The sequence below is a fragment of the Mirounga angustirostris genome, unplaced genomic scaffold (assembly GCF_029215605.1).
Source record: "Mirounga angustirostris isolate CCGP_5_RB_7025 unplaced genomic scaffold, mMirAng1.0.hap1 SCAF_8, whole genome shotgun sequence".
Taxonomy (NCBI): Eukaryota; Metazoa; Chordata; class Mammalia; order Carnivora; family Phocidae; genus Mirounga; species Mirounga angustirostris.
This window is the reverse complement of record NW_026991716.1, coordinates 138,846,376-138,866,502: the sequence shown is the minus strand read 5'-3', so window position 1 is coordinate 138,866,502 and position 20,127 is coordinate 138,846,376. Positions and strand designations below refer to the sequence as shown.

At 39.4% G+C, this 20,127-nt stretch overlaps 1 protein-coding gene across 4 annotated transcripts in view; it reads left to right on the top strand.

The window, feature by feature from the left end:
* Nucleotides 1–20,127, top strand: part of PRKN (parkin RBR E3 ubiquitin protein ligase) — a 1,287,790-nt gene that overhangs the window by 1,084,571 nt on the left and 183,092 nt on the right. For all 4 annotated transcript variants that reach the window (XM_064598332.1, XM_045865856.3, XM_045865855.1 and 1 more), the window contains exon 9: nucleotides 4,260–4,409. In XM_064598332.1, coding sequence (XP_064454402.1) covers nucleotides 4,260–4,409 — 150 coding nt within the window. The remainder of the gene's footprint in view (nucleotides 1–4,259; nucleotides 4,410–20,127) is intronic.

Genomic DNA, 20,127 nt, shown 5'->3' with positions numbered 1-20,127 from the left:
AAAAATGACCAGCACCAAGGTATATTCTAACAAACTACCAGATTCTAAAGAAAAAAAAAAAATCCTCTGGGCATCTGGGCAAAAAGATTATCAATTCGATGTGTAAAGGAAAAAAAAAGAAAATTGTATCAAGCTTGTAATGCCTTATACCAGAAACACATGGAATAAGACAGTAAAGATGCTCAAGGAGGAAAAACTGTGAGCCAAGAACTTTATATCCAGTCAAATTCATTTTCAAGAATAAAGGCCCCAAAAGAATGGTTACCCATACATAAGACCTCAGTGAATGTCTTTCCCATGCACTCCTTCTGAGGAATTTACTGGAGAATATCCTTCTAACAACCAAAATTACTGGAGAGACATCAACATAAGGACTGGTGGTGAACATGAGGGGTGGGTGTGTGTGTGGGGGGGGGGGTGTTTAGACCCGAGATAACATGAAAATTAAGAAAAAGAAAGCATAGTATGGAATGGCCATATGTTTCAACAATACAGATACAGTATAATTATTATAAAAATTTGGCAGAAGAAATGGTATAGCATGTAAAGATAATGTGAGGTTTTTAGTAATCATATTCATAGTGATATTGGTATTGTTATTCTAATATCCTTGTATATGTATGAGATCAAGCAAATGAGCTATTGTGGAATATTGTTTTCTCTTCCGTCATCCTCTGTGTTCTTAAGAACCAGTGTAGAAGAAAGGAGATACAGATGTAAAATAGCAAATGTTAAGAAAAGCCTTATAGTTCTGAAATACCTACCCTCTGAGCAAATTTCAAGTATACAATATAGTATTATTCACTCTATTACCATTGCACACACTAGATCTCCAGAACTTACTCATCTTGCAAAACTAAAACTTTGTACCCATTTTGGGTAGGCCAAGGCGTGAAGGTTGGACAGTCCAGTGATACAGCACTGAGCTGAGCACCTCAGAGGGGTTCGATAGATATTTACTGAACTCATTCACAGTTGCATGAGGGGATGCACATAGGGGTGGGAGGGACTGAGGAGTGTCTTGCTCTCTCACGTAAGTCTGACCAAACTCCCACCTGGCTTAAATCCAACTTCCTGCCTACTCTGTACTTTGCAGCCAGGTATTGGAGAAAAACGTAAAATTCTGCTGACTAGTTTTCCTTCCAATTCATAATCTCTGCCTACAAATGGGTTGTTAGTGCTGCCTAGCAATAATGCTGGCTCCCTCCATCCGTTCCCTCTCCCCTGATCATTGATATCTTCCTTCTCTTCTCAAATTTCCAACACCTCTTTTGTCTGCACCTGGGCCCAAATACTTTGCCTTCCTTCCTTTGCTAAGGATGGCGGCCTTCCCTCCTCAAGCCAAACCTTCTACTCATCCTTGCTATCCCACTCCTCCACCTGCCCAAGGACGGAGCTCACTTCCTAGCTGACATCATCAGTTCTCTCCTCTCTTCTCACTCATTCCCTTCAGCATACAAGCATATTATTTCTCCAATTTCAAAAAATCCTTGATAGTCCCACTGCCCTCTTCAGCTGCTAGCCCATGCTCCTGCCCTCCTTTTCAGCCAAACTCCTACACGAAGAAGGACCCATTCTCACCTCTTAGAATTCTTTTCCTCCAATTCTGTCTTGACTCCATTTAACTCCACTAAGGCTTTTGGCTCCATGACTCCCCTGAAATGGCTCTTGTCAAGATCACAATGACATATGCATTTCCAACTCCAACCAGTTTTCAGTAATTGCCTTCTGTACGGCTCTTGAGACAATTTATCATGACACCCTCCTTGAAGAATTTTGTTCCCTTGGCTTCCAGGACACCTACATCCTTTTCATTTTCCACCTGCCTCATAAGCTGCTGCTTCTCAGTCCCCTTTCCTGGCTCCTTCTCATCTTCCTTACAAAAGTTAGATAGTCTCAGCCAGCTTCATGACTATTGAGATAACACAGAATCAGATTGTCAAATCAGACTCACAGGAATCATAGATGTAACCTTGTGTCAAGCTTTACTAATAGCTTCAAAGATACGGGTAATAATGAGGTGCACACAAAGCACAGAGAAGTATGGGTTGTTTCTCAGCATCTTAGGGTGTACTCTAGGCCAGACTTAATAAATGAGGTTTCAGAGAAGTTCATGGAATGATCATTAACATGAAATCTCTCAATTATATAAACTGTCTCATCATTCCCCATCACTAGAGGAATCATTCATCATGGAAGCATTTCCTGCTTAATGTATTCCATAGTTAAGGAGTCTTTTCTAGTAAATACCATTGTATGGATGTACCATTACCATGTTTACAAAAGGATTTGACCAAGTCGTCTTTCTTTCTTTCCCGGGGCCAGAAAAATGAGAAAATGCATGAGAGGCCTGATGCTAACCCTTTTCCTCCCAGCCTTCCATGCACATATGATTTCAAAATTTGTATCTACAACCCACATCTTTCTCCCTAACTCCAAACTCATATATTCAATTAGCCACTCAGCATCTTAGCTGTGTAGCAGTTTATCAAACTGAAGATGAGCACAGTAGAAATAATGACTCCTTTTCCCAACTCCCAACCTACACACACACACGCTCATGCACACTCACACATATGCAGACACATCCCTTTCTTATAAGTCTTCCCATCTCTGTAATTCATTCTTTGTCTCTTTCTGTGTGTGTGCATGTGTGTCCTTCTGTCTTCTCAGGCAAAAACATTACATTCCTGCTTGACTCCTTTTTTTTTCCTCATGCCATGTATCTGATCTGCCTACAAATTTTGTCATTTCTGCCTTCAAAATATATCCAGCTGATCCCCCACCTCCACCACTACTTTGCTGGTTCAGGCCACTGCCATCTCGCATGTGGATCCCTGAAAACCTCCTTCCTGCCTGCTCCTCTGCTTCCTCTTTCTGTCCTTGCCCACGAGAGTCGATTCTGAATATTTCAGCCAGATGGCTGTCTTTAAAAGATTAGTCAAATGATGTCACCCCACAGCTCCAAAGTCTCCCATGGTTCCCATATCTCTCAGAATGGCAGCCAGAGTTCTCCTAGTGGCCTTCAGGGACCTACACAGCCCAGATCCCCAAGAGCTCCCTGACGCATCTTATGTCATTTCCCTGTCTGCTGTCACTCAGCCACACTGGCCTCTGCTGTACCTTGGAGCACCAAGAGCATTCTGGCTTCTGCATCTTGGTACCGCTCTGTCCTTGACCCAAAAGCCCATTCCCACAGGTAGCCACATGGCTTGCTTTTCTAATCTCCCTTAGATGTTTGCTTCCATGTACCTTCTTTATTAAGGCATCCCCTATCCCCTAATCACCTCTTCAAAATTATAGTCCCCATCGTCTCCAAAATGTGCTGCTTCTCTGGTTTTTATTCTCCTTCCCACTGAAATATAACCTTTCAGCATTATTGTTATGGGCAGGTGGATGAGAGCAGAGGTGTCTGTTTTGTTCACTGCTGTATCGCCCACGGTCGGGTCTGACACCTACACAGTAGACTGTCACCGAATGTTGCATAAATTAATTCACAGTTGAGCAAATTCCCTTGACTTGATCTGATTTTAGAAGTGAATATGATCAAATAACACGAGGTGAACAATAACAGGGCTGTAACAGGAAGATGCTGGACACTGCACTGTGTAGTTTTATTCTGCAGGCTGGGGAAACAACGGAGGGCGTTGAGCCACGCAACGGCGTAATGAAGTCAGAGATAAAAGAAACATGCTTTAAGAAAGAGAATAATGATGAAAGGAAAACATGAATCTCTTCTTCATCTAGCTGAATATGCTCAGCATTGCTCAGATATGCTCAGATATCATGTGGGCTGCCCACAATTAGCACAGGGTGGAATATCAGGACTATCTTCAAAATAGTTTTAAAAGCCCATAGACTCCTGAAGAGAGGCATGAAAATTACTACTTGATGAGCTTGATAATGATGCCATAACTTAAAATATAGCTGTGTTCCTAAAATTCGTATGAAATAAGACTGTTAAATGCAGTTGATTGTAGTAATATTAAAAGAACAAACTTTGGGGGGAAAATTTAGGACCAATTTCCTAGAAATACGAAGTTACCTGTTCTGCCAATTGCAATTGGGCAGGTTTTCTTTATGTTAGATTATACCTCATCCACCCCACCCCATCCTCTTTGGTTTTTTTACTAGAACAGATGAACAAGAAAATCCACACACCATGAACTATTAACATTTTGGCTAAAACAGCACATCTTAGTATTATCACTTTTAAAAACTCATGTTGAGTTTTGGTTTTGGTTTTGGTTTTTTTACAGTATAACCGATACCAGCAATATGGCGCTGAAGAGTATGTGCTACAGATGGGGGGTGTGCTGTGCCCCAGCCCCGGCTGTGGAGCGGGGCTGCTTCCCGAGCCCGGCGTGATGAAGGTCACTTGTGAAGGGGGCAGCGGTCTGGGCTGTGGGGTGAGTACCACCTACACCTCTGGGTGTTCATTGTGTGTGTGTTTGTTTTTAGCAAATTGGCAACGGTTATAAATTTGTTTTATTTTCATTTTCCCTTTGCACTCAGACATCTTTCAACTGACGTATAACAAAATAGACCTTTAGGGGTACCTGGCTAGCTCCGTCAGAAGAGTATTAGACTCTTGATCTCGGGGCTGTGAATTCGAGCTCCACATTGGGTGTAGAGATTACTTAAAAATAAAATCTTTAAAAAAGAAAAAAAAAAGAAACTTTTAAATTCTGATCTAGGATCCCAGATATGAATATATATTCACCGATGGGGAGGAAAAGGTCATATTAAGAGTTTCTGCTTTAATTGTTTGTCACAGTGTTTTCTCTAAGATGTCGTGAATTACTAGACCAGACTTTTTTCTTTTCCAGTGCTCAGCTGATTCAGAGAAAAAATTTATTATTTTTCAGAGTTGGCTTTAAGTAGACAGAGTAAAGGAGAAAGAGAATTTCCCATCAGTGATGTCTTAACAGAATTATTTGCCTAAGTATTTCAAGAAATAAAATGAAGATTAATATGGAAAACTTGAAATGTTATTCTGTCATAAAAATCATTTTAAATAGAGATGAGCAGAACTAATGGTGCCTCTTAGGGAAGCAGAATAAGAAACATGGAAACTCTTTGTTCTAAGAGGTCAACCAATATGACCCAGACAGCTTCTTGAATGAATGTATGGCTGCAAGCTGACAGGGAAGGTGTGAGGAAAGCATAACTCAAACACAAAAAGGCTTGCTAAATTATAGGTTGAAATGACAAATGGCTAATAATCCTGATATTAGATTTCACACAGGCCAGAAAAGGAAGAAAGTGTATGTGCCTATAAAACGCTATTGAATTTTGATGGGAAAACATTTCTTTTAAAATTGCAACTTCATGAGGAGCTTTGTAGAAGGAGTGTTGTTGGCAAAGGCTTATTGCCAGGGCCTAATTTTTGGCTGAGAGCTGTAAGTCACCTTTGCCTAAGTTTGCGTCTGTTGTCCTCAGTGAAGCTATCTGTGGGGCTGCAAAGTCCTGGGCTGAGCCATAGTAGAGGAAGTGGACGTTGAAAAGCCATGAGATACCGTGATGCCTACTCAGAAAAAAATGCCTATGGATTAATAATCACGACTTACGTTAGAATGGAAACACAAGTCATGTTTGCTAGCTTTAGGTTTACTGAAGCTTGTTTAGGCTTACTAAAGTTGTATTGTATAATCTGCACTGATTGTGTGTGGCCTAAGCCAGCTGCCAAACTCTGGGAGATCAGAATGCTGGGGAATGTTTTCTTTTAAAATGAGTTACAGTAGTTTTTAACTAATGACTAAATTGTATGCTTCTGCCTGCTAATTGCCCACTGTTGTTCCATTCTCTAAAGCTGGACTTTAAGGTCTTAACTTTCTTTATGAGAAGAAGAGTTTCTTTGGCCCATCTTCTGCATTCCGTTGTTCACCTTGCTTTAAAGAACTTGGAGGGTTTTATATAATTTTAAGTTTTGAACAGCTGTGTCTTCCTTTTTTCATTCAATGTGACATTGTAAGTAAGTTATGTACACACTTAAGCTCCAAATCCTGGAAAATTACTTTAGGAATGAATTGAATGACTTTCATACCTTTGGGTTAAAGACTTTGGGGGCAAACCTTACCTAAATGAGGAGAGTGGTCTTCAGGATGTTTCTTTGTCCTTTTGAAATTCTAAATGATGAGTTTTATTTTATTTTCATTTGTTCGTTTTTGTTGTTTTCGACGGTGTTCTCGTCAGTTTCTGTGTTACTTCTCTATTACTGCATAACAAATCACCCCAAATGTTAACCATTTAATTAATAAACATTTATTATCCCACAGAATGGGTGTCAGGAGTCCATAGGTAACTTAGCTGAGTGGCCCTGACTCTGGCTCAGGGTCTCTCATGACGCCGCTGTCAAGCCGGGTTGCTTCAGTTATCTGAAGGCTTGACTGGGGCTGGAAGATCCACTTCCAAAATGGCTCATTCACATGATTTTAGGCCAAAAAAAAAAAAAAGCTCAGTTCCTCACTGGCTTTTGGCCGAAGGCCACAGTTCCAAATCACATGGCCCTCTTCTTAGGGTATTTGTCCCAAGGATGGTAGCTAACTTACATAGAGCACATGATCTAAGAGAGAGCAAAGAGAGGGCCACAAGGCCTGCATAACCTGATCTCCAAGGATGTACACCATCCCTTCCACTTCACTTCATTCGTTAGAACTGACCTGCATGATCCAGCCCACCCTCTAAGAGAAGGTAGTTAGGCTCCATCTTAAAGAATTCATGAACCTATTCTGACCCACCACAGTTTACCATTTGAAGAACTTGGAGAAAGAATAGAGAAATGATTTTCTAAAGTATTCGCTTAATTTGATGCTTTCCTTTCTCTCCCTGCCTTTTGGCCCCAGGCCCCATACTCTTGTTGAGGCTTATATCAATCCCCATTGCTTTGGCTTCTCAACAGAGATAAATTGACCTCATCATTGCCCTTTTCCTTCAAATCCTCAACTTTCACAAAAGACTGTTAACCCAACTAACATGGTTTTGGGATTCTATAGTGGTGAAAAAGGAGATTGGGTTGGATGCCTTAAGTTCAAATCCTGGCTCCATCAACTACTAGTGGTCTTAATCTTTCTGTGCCTCAGTCTCCTCATCTCTAAAATAGGGTATATTATAGCAACCCCATATAAGACCATTATGACAATGAAATGAGATTATAAATGTAAAATGTTTAGAACAGTACCTGGCATACAATGTGGATTTATTTACTGTTTAATGAAAAGTTTAATCAATGCTTATCAAAAGCTTGCTTAAAAAACCCAGTATTCAAAAAAAATAAAAATCCTTCTGTTCAGGATAATCATTTGATCCTCTCCTTCAAATATTCTAGAATCAAGCTAGATCAATAGCAGGGAATTAGGTATCGAGGCGTCAGTATTTTAACCCTTCAAAGAATTGCTTCTCCTACCTAGTACTTTGACAAAATGTCATTCATTTACATTGTGGTCATTATACAGGAAATTTGATGCGTGCAGTTCAGGACATCCCAATGGACTTTTCTATGAGATAACATGGTAGCTCTTCCAGGCTGATCTTTGCAATGGGAGCACTTAGGCTTGTCCTGAGGAATGTTGTCCTTGAGAACATTTTAAATTGTGCAACTAATAAGGTGTCCCTCTGAAAGGTGACTCGTCAGTAACCTAGAGCCACAATTGTGTGCTAGCTATCACATATAAATAGACCATTATTACAACAGATTTTGAAACTTATTTTCTAGCTTCACTTTTTTCCTTCTTTCTCTTCCCTTTTTTCTGATGTATACAGTTCTGCTATGATTTGTTCATTCTTGTAAGCTGCCAATCTTTTCTGGACTTAAGGGTGGCAATAGAAAGCTGTTGTGTGGTAGAAATCATGGTTAGTTCATGTTGTCCAGCGAGAACAGGGCCCAATAAGTAGAAGTTAGAGAACGATGAATCTCTGCTTAGCATTTGCCCTTATACCATGGACAACCAACAGCAAAATGGGCTGCCTCAGGAAGTAGAAAGCACCTCATCCTACACAATATTCAAGGAAAGTCATTGATAACAAAGCTATGGAAGAATCATAGAGTCTCAGATGTGACGACATTCTAGATCTCACTAACCTCAGTGGTTCTCAGGTTGTAGTTTACAAGTTTAGTGTAAGATATCTGTGAGTCTACTTGGGCTTAATTTTTTCTCAACTACGAACAGATTCAAAAAGTGCAACTCTTATTATCTGGGTATCCAAGAAATGCTTGATGTTAGAAAACTAGGCCTTAGAGGTGTATTGTGATGTGCCCATGGATGCCCACTCTCAGAGCTGAGCCACAGCTGCGTGTGTTGTCTTCCAGTCAGTCAGCTCACCGCTACATGCCTAGATGGTCCTTCATACACCCATGATTCCTGTTGTATGTGGTTTCCATCTGAAGAAACAGATTTCAGTATTTTGACTGTCTTTGGCTTCTTAAAATAAGTGCTTTGATTGTATTTATGACTCTCTTATTCAAACATATAGTACTGTCCACTGGAAAATCAGACTACCGGATCCCGTGCTCTGCTGTATCACTAGGCTTAACTGTTACCTGGAGAGCAGTGCACATTAGCTCATACATGAAGACAAGGATTTCTATTTAAATGATAATGTCAGTCCATCTCAGAAAGGCCTGGTAGATGTGGATGGTTCCAGCAAATTTATTACCATTATAAAGAATTATTTGAGCTTAAGTCCCACGTACCAGGATTCAAGTTGAAGTGTTACACTTGTTTCATGCCTTTATATTCCCATCCTTAATTTTGACATTATTGTCCTCAGTAACTCCATGTATTTGGAGTTCACCATTCATTGGGGATGGATGGATGGATGGATGGATGGATGGATGGATGGATGGATGGATACACTAGCACTTTTATTTTCAAATATTAATCATCATTTACCCCAGTATTAGAATTGCTTACAAGAACCTCACCAAGAAATTCACAATATACAGTGTTTTACTTGCACACATAATACGTAATTCAGAACTAAGTTCAGGGATCCATAAAAGTCAATTAGGAACCTAAAAGTACTGCAGGAATTACAGTTTATGTCCCCTGTCAAAGGCTACACAGCCAAACTAGAATTTTGTACATCCTGATATATAAAATGTCTTAGTCTTGGGGGCACTGAGATTTCGGTTTTGACACAGAACAGAATATTTTTACATTGATTGATGGAACTCAACAAAGAATATATTTGGGGATCAAATAGCCTGACCTCACTCTCTGCTAACCCTTGATCATATTTTTACTACTGCTTATAAAAATATTAATTGATTTCCTCAGGAATTCATGTTATGCATTATTTTTTACTCTGGCTTATTGCTATTCATCAGAACTATCTCACTAACTTTTATGACTCCAGTGTAAAATGTTGACCTGTTTAATACTGGAAAACAGCAACAAAGTATGGAATACATTAATACTCACTGACCTGGGAATACAGAAAGCTAAGGCAATCAGCCTTGTGAGTTTTCTCTAAATAAAACATCATTATCTTATTTGGTGTTGCTTCAGGATATTACATGTCTGAGAAAGAATTTCTTATCTAGGATAATACTGGGAATTAGATGAAGAGTTTCCTGTTTTAAATTAGAAATCCAGGAGAAAAAATCCAAAAAAAAAAAAAAAAACCAGATTTAAAAAAAAATCATATTACTGACCATTTGTTAAGGAAATAAGAATTTCTTCAGGCGCCTGGTAGACACTCCTTCCTTTAATGGAGAGTGCCGTGTTGCTGCAGGTTTCTCATGGCGCTAATGAAGCATTCATCTTGGGCTCCCCACTTGCACAGACCCCTTGTTTTTACCAAGTTTGTCTTCTTGCATTTTCTTTGAAGAGGGCCTCAAATATTATAGGGCTTAATTAAAGACGGAAAGGCTCCATCAAACCGAAATCTAGATCTGCACAAGTAGGGGTATGAGCTGATACGTGCAAAGAAATTTTTGTTGAAAATGATGATTTTCAACTACTTGTAACAGTAGCATTACTCTATTGTTGAAGATTGTACTTAGATCAGGGTTCAAGCTTCATTTTCAGTTGTTATATAGGAAAGGAGTCAACAAAGGCAAATGGAGATACCTAGTCTTCCACTCAAAGATCAGATACTGAGTTAAAAACTTAATTTGTTGACATATAGTTGCTGGTAATAATTTCTAGTAATTGTTTCTATTTCTGTGGTGTTAGTCATGATCTCTCCCCTTTCATTCATGATTTTATTAATTTGGGTCCTTTCTCTTTTCTTTTGGGTAAGTCTGGCCAGAGGTTTATCAATCTTATTAATTCTTTCAAAGAACAAGCTCCTAGTTTTGTTGATCTGGTCTACTGTTTTTCTGGTTTTTATTTCATTGATCTCTGCTCTAATCTTTATTATTTCTCTTCTCCTGCTTGGTTTAGGTTTTATTTGCTGTTCTTTCTCCAGCTCCTTTAGGTGTAAGGTTAGCTTGTGCATTTGGGATTTTTCTACTTTTTTGACAGAGGCTTAGATGGCTATGTATTTCCCCCTTAGGACCACCTTTGCAGTATTCCATAGGTTTTGGACCGATGTGTTTTCATTCTCATTGGTTTCCATGAATTGCTTGTTCTTCTTTAATTTCCTGCTTGACCCAATCATTCTTTAGCAGGATGCTCTTTAACTTCCAAGTGTTTGAATTCCTTCCAAACTTTTTCTTGTGATTGAGTTCCAGTTTCAAACCATTGTGGTCTGCATGCAGGGAATAATCTCAATCTTTTGGTGTTGGTTGAGACCTGATTTGTGACCCAGTATGTGGTCTATTCTGGAGAAAGTTCCATGTGCACTCGAGACGAATGAGTATTCTGTTGTTTTAGGGTGGAATATTCTGTATATATCTACAAAGTCCATCTGGTCCAATGTGTCATTCAAAGCTCTTGTTTCTTTGTTGATCTTCTGCTTAGATGATCTGTCCATTGCTGAGAGTGGAGTGTTGAGGCCTCCTACTATTAATGTATTATTATTATCAATATGATTCTTTATTTTGGTTAATAGTTGGCTTATGTAGTTGGCTGCTCCCATGTTGGGGTCATAGATATTTACAATTGTTAGATTTTCTTGTTGGATAGACCCTTTAAGTATGATACAGTGAACATAATAACAACAACAAAAAAAAACATTAATAGATGGGGAGTCTTTTTTTCAACACGTGGAGCTCAGAAATAAAAAGCAAGCAGATGATTGATATTTAATAATAAAAGGGAAAATAAAATGGTTGCTTTTCCTATACTTTAAGGATAGTTTAATTTTATAAAAATACCAAATTAAATTACGTGAAGAATTTTGAAAACTATATTGAGGTCTCCCTTTTTAAAGAGAAGTCTAGACAGTAAAATCTAGACTCCAAATATATGTGGTTTATATTATGATGCTTTCAAGGAGACACCAGAAAGGCCAGGTATTTTTCTCTGTGCCTAAATGTGAGTTTGTAAGCATGAAGTGCCGGCTGTGATCATACCTCACTTGCCTCAACCACCTGGCCCGTGCAACACATGGAGAGTGGTATCATATCATTTTGACACATTATTCTCTTATATACAAGATGTTCTTTATCAAAAAGTATTTTTAAAAGAAAGTTAATGTTACGAAATGTCAAAAATATGCATCCCATGTTTATTTGACATGTGTCCAAAACTCTAATTTAAACTCTAAGATTGGCTCGTGTGCAGATTGGAAACAGGCATTGCTAGACTTTCCATGTGAGAGACAGCTTGGAGTGCAAAGATAGAAAGCTTTGGAGAGTATTTATTTTAATTAAAGAAATTGTTCACAAATGTACAAACAAGTTCTGCATACCATTCCCCTGGAAAACATTTATCAGTTGGCAAATATTCCTAGAAAGTGTTCTGTTGTTTGAAATAGAAATACATATTTTCTAATCCAACACAAGCCACTGACCATTCCATGTGTCTTTAGCTATTTTTTTTTTTTTTGGTTAAAATAAAGGGAAATCTGGAATAATTATACTCTTTCAAAATGGTAAGCTCCATCTCATTGAATAATGTTAGGAAATCAATTTTGTGGCAAATGGAATGGAGAAGCCTTCTTTAGCCCTACAAGCTACCAGAGAGCTCAGAATATTCTAGAAAACAGACTTCTACTGAAGATAACATAGTTTCTATGCATTTCTTTTGATCCTGCTCTCACCTCAGTCTAGGGCTCTGCTGTCCAGTATGGTAGCCACCAACCAAAAATGGCTATTTAAATTAAAATTAAATAAAATTTAAAATTTGTTTTCTCAGTCACATTAGCCACACTGCAAGTACTCAATGGCCACATGTGGTTTCCTGCTGCTGGACTAGACAGTGCAGGGAGAGCATGGTATCATCATCACCACAGAAAGTTCTAATGGACTGCATGAGTCTAAAGAAAGACTAGACTATCACCCAAACAGGAGTTTTCACAAACTCGAGTTTCCTGTGTCTCACATACAAACACTTTGACCTCTTCCATTCTGGTTAAGAAGAAAATTAAAGCAATGTCCTAAGTACAAAAACATAGAACAGCGTTTTCCAAAATGAGGCTCATTCAGCATAAGTTCCAAGGATGTTACTGGGAGGAAAGTTGGAGTGGAGGCAGAGCGGCTGGGCAGAGGTCCAGCATCAAACAACTTGGAAACATGTGTGAAGCTAGGTTAAACAGAGGGTTTTTTTTCCATAACACTTGAATCTTTCAATATGCAAACATGCGTTTTGCCTGAACAAGGAGAATACCACAAATAGCATTTCCTAAGCTTTTTAGAGCTGGAACTGCCTTTTGTGCGGTGCATTTTATAGGATAGGTGTTTCATGGAACAACTTAGGAATGAAAGCATTTACTTTATTTTTTAAATGGACGGTGCTGAGTAGCAAGCACACCACAGTCACAATGAGCTAATGAGCTCAAAGGATGAGAACCTTAGACCTACAACATTGTCCTCTTTGGAGTGAACTAACATAGTGTAATTTAGACAAAAAATTGTATGCCATATTTGTTGTGGATGTATTTTTGACACTGCATATTTTTATAGTGAAACCTTTTTGTTTTCTTAAGCAGCTATTCCTATATAATTCTATGGGTATAAGATGCATAGAGATGAGAGGAGGAAATGTTATGATTCTGGGTGATCACTATTTCCAAGTGATTCCTATTCAATGGACATGAAGATTTTTAAACTTCGTAGGATAAGTCATACTATGGTTAATAAATTATTTTCACATAGTAGGTGTTAACATGTGTCAGTCTCATAAAACGTTAACTGCGTAGGACAATATGATAATGACGGAAGGAATTGTGGGCGTTGGGGTTTTGTTCTCGTTTTCTGTGCAGCCAAGAATGGCTTCAGCACACTGATAAGAGCAGTCACAACAATGGGGGACTTGGGCCGCTCTCACAAGGTGGCCGGACAGAGTTCCCCTCCCTGGCCTTCTGCATGGTGGGCCTCTCTCCCCTGGCCTTCCCAGAGGCCATCGGTAGATTTTGGGGACAAAGAGTTATGCTTCGCCTCATTTTGCTAATTATTTTTTACCCCCCGCTGTTTCTCAGGCTCCTATCATCTGGTGGTAGAAGCCTCACAGAGACACATAATGCCCTCCTCTTTCTGATTCACCTCCAGTTCTTTTCTCTTTACGGGCTCTCGTGGACAGCGGCCCCTGCAGGAGTTAGTTCTCTGACATACTGATCTAGGGCCTGGCCGCCATCATTCCTTCCTGTGCACTGGGGTTTCTCGATTTCCCTCCACGCTGTCCTTAGAGATGGCCTCAGGGATCTGATATCGTTCGTTCCAGTTGCTTCGTTACACTTTCTGGTTCTCGCTTCATCTTTCATGGTGAAATTTGCACTCAGAATTATGAGGTGATGATCATCAAAGCAGTGTTCTTTGTTCTTTCATTTTACCTTTTTTATACTAATTCTTATTGTGCTAAAATATATAGTAACATAAAATTTACCCTTTATAACCATTTGTAAATATACAATTCAGTGGCATTAAAAACATTCGTAATGTTGTATAACCATCACCTCTGTCTATTTCCAAAACTTTTCATCACCCCAAACAGAAACTCTGTACTCCTTAGGCAGTAAATGAACCCCCATCCCCCTCCAAGTCCCTGGTAATCTCTAATCTGCTTTCTGTCTCTACGAATTCACTTACTCTAGATGGTTCACAATAAGTGGAATCAGAATGTTTGTCCTTTTGCGTCTGGCTTATTTCACTTAGCGTAAAGTTTTCATGGTTCATCCATGCTGTAGCAGGTGGCAGATCTTCCTTTGTGTAGATGAATCATATTCCTTTGTATGGATACACCACATTTTGTTCCTCCCATTTTCTTTTGAAATATGTTCAGCTGGAGTAGCCCTTCTTCCCCCTGGATCAAAAGCCAGGCAGGCACTCTGACTTTGAGTAAGTAATAAGTGTATTACTCATAAGTAATAAGGGGTCTTAGAGTCACTCCCAGTTGCTATCATTCTATCAATTCATTAAAAATGCCTCCCCCCCAAAAAAATTTGATTTAACATTAAATCTTCTCCTCCTGCCCCATGACGCCCAGCCCTATATATCACATCTATGTGCTCTTGGTATGGAATCCCAAAGGGACTGATGTAGCTCATTCAGTTGCTCTGGGTGTTCCTGGAGTCCTCCTGGTAGCACTGACTCTTTATGCATCTTCAGACTCCGGTTGACGGTTAAGTACATCCAGAGCTGACTTTTATCCCCAAAGACCTGACAGGTGTCCACTTCAGCTAGGTCCAGATCCAGGTTTTTCTTTCCAGTGCTTAAAATTAGTTTGCCTCAAATAAAATAAAATTAGTTTGCCTGCATTCGTACCTACAGTGTTTCAGCTCTATCACAGAATCATCCTTGCAGATCAAAGTTCTCTGTCCTAATTTGGGTTGCAACATCCTAACCCCTGCTCCGCTTGGTGTAATAGTAACATGAAATAGAAATAGACCTTACGGACATAATCACAAAGATTTATCAAGGTATTTGTGGAGGATATTTTTTGTAGTACTGTTTTGTAATAGATAAAAATGTGGAAACAAGCAAATTTTCAGTAATAAATATCATAGCGGTTAAATATATTTTGACCTATCTATATAATCAAACATAATATCCTGTTAAAAAGAATAAGGTCAACTTGTGTGTTGATATGGAACAATTTTTAATTGATAGAATTAAGTGAAAAGAGCAAGAAAAAGATGCTCAGTGTTCATAAATATATAAAATATTTTCTGGGAAGAATTAAAGAAACCATTAAGAGTGATTGCCTTTGGATAGAGAAAGTGGGGATATAGGGAAGGAGGCTTTTGCTTTTTAGTTTATAACTTTCTGTAATGTTTGAAGTTTCTAAACATGTAGATATATTACTTTCACTTTTTATAACAAAGGATTTTCTTTTTCTATGAATTACTTTTTTAAATTTATATTTTTAAAAAGATAGTAATGTTATTTGTTAAAAATAAAAGCAAGGTAATTCAATAACTGAATTAGGTAGAATTTAACAGCATTTCAGACATAGTGTTTCTTTGGGCTTAGACTAGGGAGGAGGAAATTTGGCTTCCATCAGCAGAGATCAATGGCAGAAAAACCATATTGTAAGCACTTGCTACCATTCACTTGAAGGAGCTAGAGATGCAGGTGGTCCAGTTTAGCATCTTTTAAGCAATAATTTGGGTAGAGCACACTCTCCTGTCATACTGATTTGGTTGAATGACATATTTAAGAAAAATGGGAGTGAAGTCTGCTAGAAAATTTATGTTCTCAAAATAAGTTCTATGAAACATGTCAGTAAATGCATTGAACAGTCGTGCAAATAGGAGAATTTTAATTTTTTGTGTAGCTTTAAAATAGTTGAAGTAGTTCCTAAATTATAGGAAAATATTTTCTGATGGTACCTTGCCCATATCTGTAGTCTAGAAATTAAATTCTTACAGCCTGTTTTCTTGTTTTTTGTGTCTTTCTATTTTTGTTTATACCTATTTTCAATGAAATTAAGACAGAGTATAATGCAGCCCAAACAAAACAGGCACTCAATGCTAGAATAATGTATTTTTCACTCTCACACATTCCACTGGAAAGGCTAAGTCTATAAATTATTAGATCAGTTCGCTGAAAGTTCCCGTGAGGGAACAGGGCTTTTCCCGGGTAAAGACAAGTCGCTGGTATTGCCAGTGGTCCCCAAGGGTCTATAATGGATCCATAAACTAAGTGTTCCCTGCATCCCAGCCTTTGCATTCAGTGGGCCCAACGATTCTGCCAGGCACGGTCCTCAGTATCTTTTGCCTCTTTAGCGTAGAGTGAATGAGGCCCAAGGAGAGAACCTTGAAGGCTCCCCCAGGCAAATCTGACCTGGCCCAACGTGATCTTGACTCCCACCTTCTCCACAGATTGGAGGCCCATAGGAAGTATATCTCGCAGAACTACCCGAGCGTGCTACGCGGGCTTTCGTCCATCCGTCCATTTAAAAGTTTACATTGTGACCAGAGAATAAGATTCACTTCATGTTGATTTTATTTAAGGATTTTTTTTTTCCAAGGAGAAGAAAAAAAACGAGTAAGACTAGAAGCCCATGGATAAGGCACAGGCCAGATGTGAAAGTTTGCTCCATCCGCCCATCTTCCAGAACCAGGGTCAAAAGAAAGAGTCCTTTCAGAGGGAGGGAGATAACACCGTCTGATGCACTCTGGGAAGTAATTTGTCAAGTGAACCCATTATTGTGCTCACTTCCAAAAGGAAAGCAATTTTCTTCCTCCTTTCTGTAGAAGCAGTCCCAGAATGCCTGTTTCTTCCCCCATCCACACCGCTCGTCACTCTCTTTTAGAAAGAAATAATATTGTTCCTGACATACATTCTTCTTCCTAAAGCCTTGTTGGTTATTGTCCAGCATGCGGTGACAGCTGGGAATTTAATGTCGAGTGATTTTTTTTTCCCCCCAGCTCCTCTCAAGGTATCAGTGTTAAACTGACAGGTCCATAATTCAAAGGAAGTCTGAATTAGCTATTCCTGCAGCTTCTTCCGCAGACAGAACCCACTCCACTTACAGATGTCACTTATGCCTAAAGAATTCTTGAGCAAATGCCCGGAGACAGTTACTACCTCTTCTCTATAAACTTGAAGCTCTTCACATATTCCAGCCCACAAATTGGCCCTGCCCGATTATTTGGAGGAAGTGATAAGAGATACTGAGTCCAATCAGGTTGTAAATTAGTCTTTTGCAGAAATAGGGTGGAAGTGTACTTGCTGGATGTTTCAAGAATAGGAAGAGCTTGGAATGGATGCCTCCTAGAAATCACCCACTTCTTTGTCAACCTTCTTTATAGACCATTCACATAAATCATTTTCCATGTAAAGAGGGAGTAGAAAGCAGAGCTATATTCAAAAGATGGCTGCTATTTGGGAAGAAGTAAATCCACAACAAAGGAAGCTTCTGGAAGACTGCCTTACGGGAAGACATGGCCTGGCTCTTGTAGAAGCGATATTGTATTATTGAAAAAGTACAAGGGACACCTGGGTGGCTCAGTCAGTTAAGCGGCTGCCTTTGCCCTGAGTCATGATCCCAGGGTCCTGGGATCGAGTCCCACATCGGGCTCCTTGATCAGCAGGGAGCCTGCTTCTCCCTCTCTCTCCCTGTGCCTGTGCTCTGTCAAATAAAATCTTTAAAAAAAAAAAAAAAAAGTGCAAGAGCTGCTTAATCAGTAAGAAAAGGTGAAGTAGAAAGATGGGATTAAGGAGATAAGATCTTTGTTAGACTACATCTATTGACCCAGAACTTTCCATAGTGAGCTGGCTAAAAATTGCTTCCCATTATGAACATAACAGATTTTTTTTTTAATTGCTCATTACTTGCAAATGTTTTGTTGTTTTTTTTTTTTAAGATTTTTATTTATTTATTTGACACAGAGACAGTGAGAGCGGGAACACAAGCAGGGGAAACGGGAAAGGGAGAAGCAGGCTTCCTGCCGAGCAGGGAGCCCGATGCGGGGCTCGATCCCAGGACCCTGAGATCATGACCTAAGCCAAAGGCAGATGGTTAACGACTGAACCACCCAGGCGCCCTGAACATAACAGATTTTTAAAACGTCTGGAAATTGGTTGTTTGGAGGCTACATTGCTATACGTAGTTTTAATTTGTTGTTCTAAAGAAACCAAAGACTATTTGAGTACAATCTCGGAAGAGCATTACAGTCCAATAATAAACATGGTGGAAATCAACACTTGCCAGGCATGCCTTTAATATTCTGAGCACCATTTTAAATGTTATTGATCTATAATCATAAATGGGCAAAGGATGCAAATCACCCCTAGAAAATTAAGAAAAGAATCGGCAAGACGCTGCCTCGATGCTGTTTACCTTCCCTCTACAAACAAGACTGCTCGCTGATGGAGCACAACCCCAGAGCCCTGGCCACCCAGCCAGCTGGGGCGAGCTCCTGGCAGGTCATGGTTGGAATCTGTGTGTACAGACAGGTTGTAGTGGACAATGGTGGTTTCCCTCCTGACATCCATCTCCCTCTTGTTTTTGCTAACACAACACTGAGTTTTCTTCAAGTATCCTCCCCTTTGGGAGGTGACCTCATACCCTAGTCAGTAGGAAATCGTGAGTCACCTAACAGAGCCTTGCTATTCCCGTGACCCTTACTCCTCATGGTTTGGGGAGAAATCAGGCCTTTCTGGTCTTGACTGTGCTACTCAGCTAAGTAGCTTAAAAGCCACTCTGTTGTTGGGCCATGTGTTATGGAGAAAATACATTTCCTTTCTATTTAAGTCAGTTGAATGGGGCTTTCTGTTTTTCTAGCCAAAATCTCTTAACTGGTGCATGGGCATTATCTTAAAAAAGACCAAAGGAATTCATTCACTAAGAACTTTGGGCAGATAACAACAGAAAGAACTACCTGATAAGGCCTTTCTAGTAGCAAACATTATATCCTTCAGATTATATCCCATAATATTTTTGTGTGTCCAAGGTAGCTGAAATCAGCAATAAAACATTCTCCTCATTCCTTTGGGCTAAATGGATTGTCATGCACTCCATTATATTATTCAGCCCTCAGTCCTATGGTGTGGGACCGAGTCCCAAAACAGCAGTGGCTCCATTAGATGGAGATTTCTTTCTCTCTCATAAAAATCATGAGCCCGGATGGTGGCTCTGCCCTCACAAAGTCCTTAGTTGCCCTCATGTGTAGTGCGAAGGAGTCAGGAAAGAGGAGGACATTCCAGGCTTTAGAGCCAGACCCAGAAGTGGCAGACAGCTCATACCCCCAGGAGAGAAACTAGTTCCATGGCCACATGGCCAGCCCCAAAGGCAGTGGGTGCCATATGTCCAGCTACATTATTATGAGACAGAAAAGGGCGAATGGATGGTGGGGGAAAGAGGTCAGTCTCTCCCACATCTGCCATGAGTCCTCTCCATTCTGTCATCCTCACTCAAACACCATCCTATTATAGTCATTCTCAGAGTTTTGTATTTTCATGCAGAAAAAAACATCTTCTAAGCAGAATGTTACTTCCTTTTTATTTGTGACAAGACTGAGTACTTGCTTTGTGATCTTTTCTTTAAACAATACATGTCTTTCACTTCCTCTATTCAAAGGCATGAAAATTAGACCTCGTCTCTCAATAATACCCACAAAATGTCTTTCAACCCTTATATTAAATGGTGTTGCCACAATAACCGTCTGAATTTGTGCAGATAAATTGAGTTAGCATTCAGCATTACCACAGACTGAGAGTAGAGGGACAATTCTAGAAAATTCCCTGGTTGGACTGAAGTTTTCATCCACTGATCTTTTTGTTCTAGTTTTCCATACAAATGTACTGCTTAACCATGTAGAACTACACATATCACCGATTAAAGCTTTTGGAGTTACAAATTGAATATGAGACCTCACGTAGCACTTGGAGTAATATCAGCATCTGATTTACATTTGCAACAGTAGTCCTAGGAGTTTTAGTTTTTCTTCTTCTACTGCAACCACTAGAAATCATGCTGTTTTCAGCAACTAAGCTATTCTAATAAGACACGTTCACTGGGGAGAAAAATATTCGATAGATCCTTCCTTCTATTTAAAATAAGTCAGTAATACTTGGAAGGGAAAATCATTTAGTTATTCTACAAGCAGGAATTGACCATCCACTACGTATGTTAT